Source organism: Stegodyphus dumicola, chromosome X1 (genome assembly GCF_044657685.1).
Source record: "Stegodyphus dumicola isolate Sdum_Otavi_A_Nest chromosome X1, ASM4465768v1".
NCBI lineage: Eukaryota > Metazoa > Arthropoda > Arachnida > Araneae > Eresidae > Stegodyphus > Stegodyphus dumicola.
Genome location: NC_140780.1, coordinates 101,030,630 through 101,043,031, shown reverse-complemented (window position 1 = coordinate 101,043,031; position 12,402 = coordinate 101,030,630). Strand labels below are relative to the sequence as shown.

The following is a 12,402-nucleotide window of genomic DNA, read 5'->3' as shown; positions in this document are numbered from 1 at the left end:
TAACTCGAAAATAGGTTGCGTATATGAATTAATCAATTAAGTTACTTCTTTCACAAGAATTTTATGTTAGAAGTGTGTTTATTACAGATAAAGAATACATATTTCGATATTTTTGAGTCAGTGTCTTCTATTGCAGTATAAAAATTTACAGATGAAGGCTTGCGGAGCTAAAAATCGTACTTAAGTGCGTAATACTTTAAAAATGATTTGATAGCCAGGATAATTTTGTAGTTAATTTTACTATGTTATGATAGTCTTTTGTTACCATAAAATAAGTATTAGCAATCATCTTTATAATATAAAACATTCAATGTAAAACTCAAAAGCAAATTTTTAATAATAATACTTAATGAAAGAAACTGATCATCGTTGATATCTGTTTGCCCTTCAAAAAAATCGAGTACGGTGCTTAGACGCGATCGTACGTTTCTTTGCTGCAAAATGACTTTAGGGAATATTTGAAGAAAAAATAAAACTTGCAATTTTCAAAGCTCTAGATATACCGGTGGTATTTCAGGATATCTACATAACTTCATATTGCAAGTTTACGTGCAGCCTTCAACCAATATCTGTGCAATATCTATGCTTATGAATCAGTGGAAGATCCAAAATTTGAGTTCTTTTTATTTTCAGTACCTTGAGGCTTATATTAACATTATACGATATAATCTTCAAACTGTTGTTTACTTTTCGCAACATACCAGTTGCTGATTTAGTGATGCGAAATCAATTGAAGTCATCGTCATTAGCGATGAGCGATAAATCCATAAAATGATAAAATGTGGTGGCTGAAGACATCTCATGATTTGTATTAGATTAGGATTCTCAAATCTGACTTTGCCATATATGTTTTCATCAAGCACATAAATTTGCATTTGCACCATAGCCGTTTTTCTTAAATTATTGAGAGTACATATGAAATGCAATTATTTTAAAATATATTATAATTTTATAATTATATTTTTTTATAATTATTTAATATTGGGAAACGTAATTGCAGAAGATACAAATAAAACATTATTCATGAAATTTTTAAAATTATTCTAATCGCTTTGCAACAGAATGTTATACTGTAGTATTTTTTGCTTTCTTACATTAAATTATTTTAGAAATTCCCTAAAAATACAAAATGTCTGTTACTTCATTTCTCATTTACGGTAGTTTTCGACTCATAAACGTATTTTAGAAATGATTATTTATAAATAATGTTTACTAAAATTTATGTCTGAAAAAGTTTCATTCATATGCAACCGAAAACCAGCAGCTTTAATAGCTGTATAAGTATTACAGCAGCATTTCATTGCGGAGAAATTATTTTTTATTATATGATCTGAAACTTGTATGACAGATGTTTCAGTTTTATGGGTTTTATGACAGTTTCTAATTAGTTTAAAATTTTTACCATATGAATCTCTGAAGATGTAGCACTCTTAGTTTATAGGAATGTTTGAAAATTTTGAAAAGGTTTCCTTTGGGAAATTTTTTAAGATTTCCAACACCATAAAGATACTCATATAATTTATTCTGTGATTTCTTCAGAACATAAGCTTTAGCAGAATAAATTGTATTATCTAAGACTTTGTAAAATCTTTCTTCTTCTGTTTGAACTGTTTGCCATCACCTTTCAATCCTATATCCTTTTGCTAGAACTTGAAGTCGACTACTGTTTGTACAGAGTGGGTTTAGCTTTATAAATAGCTACTCTCCATAAAGTCATCATTTTATGAAAACTTTGCATCAGTTTATGAGAAATAATCTCACTTATTGTATTCCTTTCTCGTATGTGTTTTTGTGGTGCAAGGGATTAGCATGTCCATCTGGCAGCTGGAAGATCAATGGTTCGAAGTACAGCTGATTTTTTTATGTTTCCTGCTTGAAAAGGCCTAACAAACTCTATAGTTTGAATACTTACATGATAAAGGGTGGAACTTCTATTTTTATTTATATTCTATAAATTGTATTATTATTGCTACTTTTTCGCTTTCATCTACTGAAAATTTGAACTGCTTTCTATAAATCTTGATTAAGCTATCCAAATTTCAAGACGGATGTTTAAGAGAATATTATATTACAGTTATTGCCCTAAAATATAAAACAAGTTTCTTATATTTGATTATACCATTTATGATGCGAGTATGAATGATCAAACACAAAACTGATGAGGCCATTTAAGTGTAATCATTTTTGCGGATCACCTGAATTTTATCCTCATATGCTTGAATCATTAACTTAGTCTTCTTAACGTATATAATCTCAGAAAAATGCCATGCTTATTCAATACTTTTTTCTCTTGAGTTGTTGAAATTTCTCTTGAGTTGTCCTTTGCAGCGTTCTAGAATAATGAGCAGCAATTTCACATTTCCTTCTATCATTCACCTATCATAATACTGAAGTTATTTATGCTGTTTTGCTTAAGTTTCGAACAAACTGATTTTGAGGGAGCCAATTCTAAAAATCTTGCGTGCGTAATAAGAAACAACTTCTATATTTGTGATTCTTGGTATACACACATTCACAATATTGACAACCTTTTACTAGGATCTCAGTGATTTTGAAGAAAGATCGAATTTTTTCCTAATATAATTGTAAGAAGATTTTGATTGGATTTCATAATAAAGTTAGGTTTTAAAATTCTGGGAAAGGATAGCGTTCGATTTGAGAACAAACAAATTTAGCTGAAATTTTAAATTAAAAAATGCATATAATTTATAAGATGGCCAAAACAAATATCCGATTACGTGTAGAAATCAGAAGTGCAGCAATGGTAAGAATATATTTTTCACATTTACCTTAAATTTCTGAATGCACAACGTAAATATATGTCTGATTATTCTAAATAAAAGTTATCAGTACTTACTATTTTACATCATGTGATAAATATATTCTCTTTTCAGCTCTTCCCACAGTCGTATCCAATTCCAATTTATATCCGCATCATTTTTCTAGTGGTGTTATCCAACTAATTATTGAAGGTAAGAAAAATTTTAACCATAATATAAAATATGAACTTATAATTTTAAATTCTATGTTTCATGTTTTTAATGACTAATAAGCTAATTTATAATATTATATTAATTCTCAAATTTTCATTAAATCTGTATCCTTGGGAAAAAGTTACTAATTGAACATCTTAAATGTTTGCTATATTAAAATATATACAAATTACGTGGGTAGGATAAATCTAATTTGTAATCTTGTATGTCCGAATGTTACTGAGAATTACTAAAGGTAAATAATATCAAAATAGGAAAGAAGAGTTGTTTAGGATTTTAATAAATTAAGTGCTCTCTTATGAAATTGATGAAAGTTACACCAGGTGGCTTTTAAGGGAGTTGTTAAGTCTCAGGCTTTTTAGTATTAAAGGATAATTTAATCAAAATAACTAGTAGAATTATTCAAATAATCGCCAAAAGACATCGTAGGTTAATTCATTTATAGTTAAGGTGCAACTTAAATGAACGTTTTAAAGGCACGGCATACCTCAAGTGTGCACTATTTGTGAAGGCATAATGCATTCTAATGCATTCGTTGAAACATTCACTTTAAAAATGCAATGATAAGTTATCGAGAAACGACAATAGTCTGCTGGAGCAATTTACAGCATTAAGTATCGCACCTTCAAGGTTACTTCATTGCTCATATAACTCTTACATTTGGAGTATAATCACTTTAATAACCAGATGTCTAAAGACCATTATTATTTCAGAAAATATGATAAACACAGGCTTTTGAGGATGCAGTTTATTTTCTAAGTTATTCGTTTTTTAAGCAGTTCATAATAAGCTTAGTATAGCATTACTTCACATTATTTTTTAAGTAAAATGATCGTCTTATTTTAGCTTTTATAAACTATACTGAAGCTCACAGATATCCTCAATAAGTAGAATTATTCAAGAGCCATTTCTTTGCGAATTCTTCTGATTTGTTTAAAGCAAATGCTTGTTGAATACTTTTACGTAGCTTCAGCTCATTATCAGTTAAATAAGCCTTAGGAAACAGAAAATAGACAATGTTAATTCAAGCTCCTTTCACTCGTCCTCCAATGACTCTCTTCAACTAAATTTAATGATATATATATAAGTATTCTTTTTCGGAACCTTATGTTACATTAAGTAAAATTTGGTATGAGCCTGCAATATTATAATCAGATGTAACTTTATCTTGCTTGGAAGAATAAAACTAGCCATTTAATGAAACCTAATGAAAATGTTTAGACTTCTTAAATCGCTCCTTTGTATGCTACATATGTTGCGCGAAAGCATATTATGTTATAAATCACACACATTAGATATTGCTTTTAAAAATATGAGGTATAAAATACAAAGCATGCTTAGCATCTCATCATTTCATCTCGTAAAACATAAATTTGGGAGCGATCTTAAGTGGTCAATAGAACAACCTGTGCATGTTTCAAACATAGGAGGCAGTATACTAGCTTCAAAGTTTTATTTGCATTATTAAAAGCTTAAAGGCAAAATATTCCACAGTATTTAGGAGTTACTATATTAAATTAACAAACATGAGAATATGCTCCCTTATTTAAATGCATTAACTTGAAGCAGAGAAAATAGTTCTGAAATTTCTGTTAAATATCATTAGGTTGCTCTGTTACATATTTCCGGAAGAGTAAAAGGATAGTTTACTAGTTATAGTAAATTATTTCGCGGTAATATCACAAGCTACTTCATTAAGTACAGAATTTTAAGCTATATTAGTTTATGAAAAATAAGAAAGGTATTATCAAGAGGAATTGTTTTTTAAAGTGTCATTTGATTGTCAAAAAACAAGAGAAAAATAATAAAATGAAGGTATGTAATTCTATTTTTATTTTATTTAAAAATTTGCTTTAATCTTGCTTGCGTTTCTTAATCGTAATCTTAATCTGCTTGCGTTTGTTGTTATGAAAAACGTTTTAATGTATTATGAAAAACGTTTTAATGTACAAAGGGTACCGCTTATTACGGTCACATCCGTTTCGACCTTATTTGATTTTATAAAGTGGTTGAATTTTAGATGCGGTGCTGGGACACACACAGAATTTCGTTTAGGTTAGGGTTAAAAGTTTGGATATTTTCGGGGAAGGGATATAAAAATAAAATATTTAAAAGTAGACTTACTTTTCATAAAATTTCAATAAATATTTTCGAATGAAATGTGTTCACTCTGAACCTGTCTGTCCTTGCACACGGCCCTGCTGTTGAGGTCAATACACTTTTCAAATATGCTGTTTAATATGTAAGTTGACACGTCTTTTTATAAAACATTCATTATTTTTTTTCGTGGATGATAAAAAAGTGGTCTTATTTCAGAGAAAGAGTCAATATTTGAACATGTTAAATAGATCAATACAATATGTAAGCATATCAAACATTTATTTAAAAATTCATTCGAGTTTGTTGCATATTTCTTGTTAGTAGCATTGCAACGGTGTCTCCAAGACACTGCACTGCTTGTAATTTTCTGTATCGCCACCTTTAAGTACGAGCGTCTTTCTCAAAATTTTTAATGCTTGTCGAGACTCTGTTGCTGTTGGTAGAGGATCGAGATTCTCATCTTCGGACTCGCTTTCATTTCAATAAGTTTAATTGATTCCAAGATATTCGAGGAAGGTCTCATCATACACTTCTTCATCGTCACCCTTGCCTTTTGGCACATCTTGAGAGTTTCCAGAAATTTGCTTTGGGTAGAACCCGTCTTTTTTAAAACAATTTGAAATCGTTTTCAAAGTTACTTCATCCCACGTATTTAAAATAACATGTGTGGCATCTAAGAGAAAAAACAATTTCCTTAGACGAACAAACTGCAACAGCCGTATCAATTTCCTTAATAACATTTTGAAGCACCTCCTTCCCTGTAATGACTCTTGAATGCTTTTATAACGCCCTGATCTAATGGTTGAAGAATGGAAGTTGAATTAGGAGGAAGGAAAACTAATTTTATATTCTTCAGAGAGAGATCAGTTGGATGGGCAGAGTAGTTATCTAACAAGAGTGGCACTTTCTGTTGCTGGAGGTTTCATCCCACTTCATAAGAAAATCACTTATGTTATTGCTTGTCATCCAAACATCTTTATTGTTGTAATAAGTCACAGGCAAATGCTTGACACCCTTCAGACAACGAAGGTATTTGCTTGTACCGATAACTAATGGAGTCCTTTTAACTTTTCCGTCCATATTACACATTAATAATAGAGTAACAAGTTGTTTAATATTTTTACAGCCAGCTGACGACTCACTCTTAAACATTAAAGTGTGCTAAGATAGGACTCGACAATAAAGACCAGTCTCATCAGTGTTAAAAATTTGATGCGGTTTGAATTCTTGCGAAAGACCGGTTAAATGCTTTTCTATCCAATAATCGGCTTCATTAGAATCTGAATCTTGTTTCTCCCACGTAACTTTCTGAAAACAATATTGTTTCTTTCTTTCCATCTTGGGAGACATCTGACAGTAGGGACAAACTCCTCTCCCAGCATTCTGGCTAATTCTAATGTCTTTTAATGCAGGATTTTTCGCGATATCCTTGTTCCTGGCACTTCGAAACCATTTCAAGAGAGCAATTTCTACATCATTAGAGTTTTGTTGCTGTGGCTTATCTCAATTGTCTGACAGAAACATCAGAACAAGGTCCACGAAATTCATGTTGGCAAGGAGTGCAAGATTGCCCCTGTCGTTGGCAAGAGCCTCGCGCACAATACGGGAGACACTACAACTTTGTTCAATTCCATCCTCAAATTTGATGGAGAACACCCCGTGGGAACTGCTTAGAAGGTCTCTCACCCCTCTTGCCCTATCACCAACTTCTCGAGAGGACTTTCAGCTCAACACATATTTAGAGTGTCCCCATGCCGCAAACACTATCTATTTACAAACATTCATGCCTTCTCCGGGATTTGAACAAGGGCACTTCGATACGGCAGTCAGAGTCACTAACCACTATTCCGGTTGGGCGGCATCGGTAGACTTTCCATTTTGCTTCCGCTTACGTGAGACATTTGCAGTTGCCACCAGTTCATTTGAAATTGCCACCTTTCTTTTCAACAACGAAGATAATGCAGATTATGAAATTCCGAGTTGTACAGAAGCTTCACGTTGGATACATTTTTTTAAAGTATTATATTGATTCAACAGGTCTTCTTTATCTTTTAAGCTTAAAAACTTGTATTTCCACATTTTCGGCCACGACCGAATAACAAAAGCACGATGTGGATGGGTGAACTAAACGAACTGTGTGAGAAAAAAAAAAAAAAAAAAAAAAAAAAAAAAAAAAAAAAAAAACGGCAATATTTTATATAGTTTCTCCCTCACGTTTTTTAATGTTCTCATTTCATCCGTATATTCCAACTGGTCTGAGACAGTTCTGTCAAACTTCTTGTAACCCATCGCCGTTCATGATTGAATTCTAGCATTTGCAGTTCTAAGTGTGAAAGTTAGACTTTGAACAAAATCAATGAACTTGAAACACAAACTTGGGGTTTTGACTTTACAATTTTAAAAGACAATTGATTTTTATAATTGGTAGCGATGATTTTTATTAAGCAGTTATTTTATATAATATTGTATTCATTTGAATTTGTTGCTTGGGTTCTGAATTTTAATAAGCGGCTGATTTTATAAAGCATGGATTTTTTGAAGCTGTACCCTCTGTACTCATCGTTTTAAATTCTTTCATTCCTTCTTGGTGGAAAAAATATTCAGAAGGAAAATTAAAGTGCAGTACTTGCTTAAATCAATGCTCATTGAATGATTAATATACAGGTAAATACTATTTGGTGTATATTAAATTTAGGCTAACTCGGTTTACTCGAAATCGAATTTCGAGTTAATCGAAAAAACTCTCGTTAACTCGAAATCGAAAAAGAGTCCTGGTAAGCTCAAAGAAGAATGAATGTTAAGTACAGCATCATTTCATACATAGTTACCCAAAAGTGAGTGATATTCATCTATCTCTTAATGAATTAGTTTTCTTAATAAAACTGCAGTCGTAAATGTAGGATGCTTTACTTTCTTCATGAGAAGAAAACGTCATTTGTGATATTAAGTACTGCAAGTAAGTATTAAGTACTGTTCGTAACACTGTATCAAACATTGTTTGGGGTGTTCAGACAGTAAGGGATTTTAATTCATCTGTATATGCGTTAATGCTGGTTATTCAGATATAAAATGGACTTTGACAGGTCTCATATACATTGCTAAAAGTGTGAGAACAATATTATTTCAAATGGAAAGGTACTGAAGGAATAAAAATTAACTATGAGTACAGTGAAAGACGTCTAAATGGTTGATTACTTCTGCAAGATCATTCAGCGAATACACAAATTTGTGTTATGCTAATTTGCGGATCTGCAATCATATAAGATTTAGTTAACTGATTATGACAAAACGTGCAGTGCTATCTGCCTGAGAGGTGGAAGTTGTTGTAAGAGAAGCTTCATATTATACATGAAGAAAACAGAAAAAAAAAAAAAAAAAAAAAAAAAAAAACAAGCAGCCGAATCGTTTGCCAGGAATCATATCCGGAATCAAATACGACTATAAGCAGTCTTTGCCACTCTGTCACTGATAGACTTTGTGACGAAATGCTAACTTTAACTTCAAAATATTCATATAGTTATCGCCATTGCACTTCGAAGCAAAATGTTTCCTCTAAAATGTTTAGTCATGTCTCATCAACGCGCACTGTTTATTAGATTCTATAGGGCGGACAGCAGAGTGATTTGAAATTGTTCTAAGAGACCATTGCAGACGCTGTTGGGAGCACCGGGAAGTAAGAAATTTGTTCCAAAATGCACAGTTTTAAAAGGAAAATGCCCCATAATGGAATGCTAATTGAAAAAATAAAACTCGACCTCTAGGTAGAAAACCAATTCCAATTTCAAAAAATTTAGAATTACCTAATTTACAAAATGATTATTAACAAAGAAGTTTGATAAACCTTAAACTCTCAATATTTAAAAAGATATACTTGATGACAAAAATTTGCTTCTAAAATGCTGTAGTAAGTGAATAAAATAGTTTAAAGATAATGATGTTTGGCAGTTTTTCAGAATCTCAGAAAGTTGTTTTCTGAGTGCTTCTAAAAAATAATAAACAAACAAGAACATACAGAGTCCTAATTTGCGTGCGTTTATTCATGTATTACATTACTAAGTTTATATTTAATTTATTTCTTACGGTTAATAACATATTTGATTTCAGTCAGAGTGCACTGTTTGGTTATTTATATTTTTTTCAAAATTAGGAAACACGAGAAATCATTTTTGCCCTCCCCGGGATTTGAATGAGAAAATTCCACTTTTCTAGCTGGACGTACAAGCAAGGAAGTTCTTTACACTTATTTGTTCAAAATTTTGCTATAGTTCCCACCAACAATATATATATATATATATATTGACAATCCAAACCGATTTTGTGAATCTAAAGCTCCCAATGCAGCCAGCGCATTCGCCTAAAATCCAACTCAGATCGGAACTACAGTGTTGATGTTACATATGGCTTTATAGGAAAGATCAATCCAAGCATATAAAACAGCTCAAGTATCACACAAGAACAATGATATATAATTAAAAAAGAACAAACGTTTACAGTAAGAATCAAGATAAATGATAATGTTACAGTAATAAATCAAGATAACATGGGAACAAAAGTAAAAAGTTAAAAATTTAAACAACAAGGAAAGGAACATAAAGAGATGTAGTCTTTACAAGGAGTTCATGAAAGCTCTGGCATTCCAGTATAGTTTACTTATTTCACCCGGAACTACAGGGTTCAAAACTACATTCTACCGCTCTGCTTGCTTTGCCATAATCAACCAAACCAAAACAAACCTTTACGTCTTGATTATGTTACATTATATATGTTCAGTTTTTAAAAATGTTTATGCCTTATTTTATCTTTTTCTATAGATGGCTCTACCCTCGCGCCAGATGTTTAATTCGTAATGTATTTTTTAATTTTGCCGTGTGTTTGTGGCAACAGATTAAATAGAGCCAAACGACTAGTATTCGATGCTAAGAAAGCATGAACTCATGTAAACAATTCTAACAGCTGATAAAGTCAAAATCTTCTTCAATTCTTTGAGTCCTTTTACTGTGTCAAATTCAAGTATTTCCAGGTAAATATAAGTCGATGGAATTCAAGGTAAGCTATTTAATAATTATTAATTACTGAACTTACTTAATTACTGAACCGGGGAGATATTAATATTAAAAGCCGAAAGTCCAATTCTAGTCTTCCATTAAAATTATGCGGTTAAAAAAAAAATCGAAGTATGCATTTTTATGTTGTAAATGAAAAACTATAAGGAAGTTTTAGTTGTATTCAGATTATTTTCATGTAAAATTCCTTCTTAAACTGTGGTTCCTATTATACATTTTTAAGTGTATGTTTGAAATTTGCATGACATATCTACATAATTATTTTGTACGTAATTTTATTGTTTAAGGTAAAATAAATATGTCAAAAAGGAAATTATCAGTTCCGTTAATGTATCGAACTCAAATCAAGCAAATTGGAATATTTGCTGGAACAGTTGACGATGTTTTAACATCAGAAAATTTAGAGAAAATTCTTACATTAAAATCAAATCTGCAAAGATGTCGTGACAAGCTTGAGGAATATTATTATGGATTTTTTATTCTTGAAGGTTTTAATGAAGAATCTGAGTTTAAAAATTTGTTTGAGACTCACGATTTGGCAGACGAATCATTAGTTAAAATAGAAACATATCTAAATTCATTTTTTAATAAAGAAGCACAGCTCAATAATGATAAGACGGTAAAATCTGCTACATCCTATGTGAATATAAAGCTTCCGAAGTATGATCTTCCAACGTTTTCTGGCCAGTTTGAATCCTGGTTGAGTTTTAAATCCCTATTTTTAAGTTCTGTTGATTCTAACGCATCTTTAACTGACATTCATAAATTGCAGTATCTTCAAAGTGCTATTTCGTCTGATGCTGCAAGACTTATTACAGGATTCACAATAACCTGTGAAAATTATAAAAATGCTTGGGACACTTTAATTATTTAATTTAAAATTTGTAAAACTAACATCTGATTCAATTCAAACAATGATAGATACCTGCAATGAAGTTATTCGGAATTTTAAAACACTTAGTCTAGAATGCAATCAGTTAGTTGAAATTTTTCTAATATTTGCGTTACAAGATAAGCTAGAAGATTCACTTAAAATCTAGTGGGAATTAACGCTAGAGAATAAAACATTTCCATCTTTAAAAGATTGTCTTTCGTTTTTAGAAAAACAAGCTAGAAGCCTTCACAGCGTAAAGGAAAATTATAATATTCAAAACAAATCAGTAAAATCCATTAACAAAACTTTTTCTCCTAAAACAAGTGTAAAGTTAAGGCAGGATTCTTGTGCACTTTGCCAGTTACCACATCTTTTACATAAGTGCGAGAAATTTCTTAAAATGAATATTGATGGTCGTTGGAACTTCATACGAAAAGCAAACCTTTCTTTTAACTGTCTGAGACAAATCATGGTGTATCCTCATGCCGATTCACTCCATCTCGCAGGGCATGTAAACAGAAACATCACACAATTCTTCATGCTTTTCGAACTGATAAAAAACATTCTGATGAAAGTCAAGTACAGTCTATCTCAAAATCAGTCTTTATATCAACCTTCGGCTAGTACCTCGAACGAGCAGCAGTTTTCCTTCACAGGGGAATGTAAAAAATTCTAATTTAATATTACTTGCCACAGCTGTAATAAGAGTAAAAAATAATCAAAGACAGTTTCTCGAATGTCATGCTCTAATTGATAATGGTTCTCAAACATCTTTAATCATTGAATTGTTGTAATCGACCAAAACTTTCATTTCAAAAGTCTGAACACACTATCCTAGGACTTGATGATACAATTGCCGCACGTGTTACGAAAGTAGCTAATTTAAATTTTACTCCTCATTTTAATAACGAGAACTTTTCTGTTAAGGCTTTAGTAGTCAAAAGGTTGACGTGAAATTTACCAAACTTTAAGTTGTCAGAATTCAATTGGTCTCATTTGAAAGGATTACATTTAGCAGACCCTTCTTTTCACAAAAGTAGACGGATTGATATCATTCTGGGTGCGAATATATTTTTAGATTTAATTCAAACTGAAAAGATAGTGGGAAATCAAAACCAACCATCCGCTCTAAATTCAAAATTGGGTTGGTTCATTTCAGGAAGGATATCCGTTTCAAATAGAATTCAGAATTCCTTAATCAATTGTCATGCTTTAGTAGACATTGAAAATTTAATAAAAAAATTCTGGGAAGTCGAATCGGTTCCAGAAGTGGGTACACTGAATGATGAAGAGCAAGATGTCAAGGCATTTTATTTAAGTCACACAGATTTTATTAAGTGGAAATTCTGATGGTAGATTTGTTGTCAGTCTC

At 31.4% G+C, this 12,402-nt stretch overlaps 1 protein-coding gene across 1 annotated transcript in view; it reads left to right on the top strand.

Annotated features, from left to right (window-relative positions):
* The window catches only part of LOC118186226 (uncharacterized), a 167,855-nt gene that overhangs the window by 43,102 nt on the left and 112,351 nt on the right, over window positions 1-12,402 (top strand). Inside the window, exon 2 of the mRNA XM_035356303.2 lies at window positions 2,895-2,972. Coding sequence (XP_035212194.1) covers window positions 2,895-2,972 — 78 coding nt within the window. The remainder of the gene's footprint in view (window positions 1-2,894; window positions 2,973-12,402) is intronic.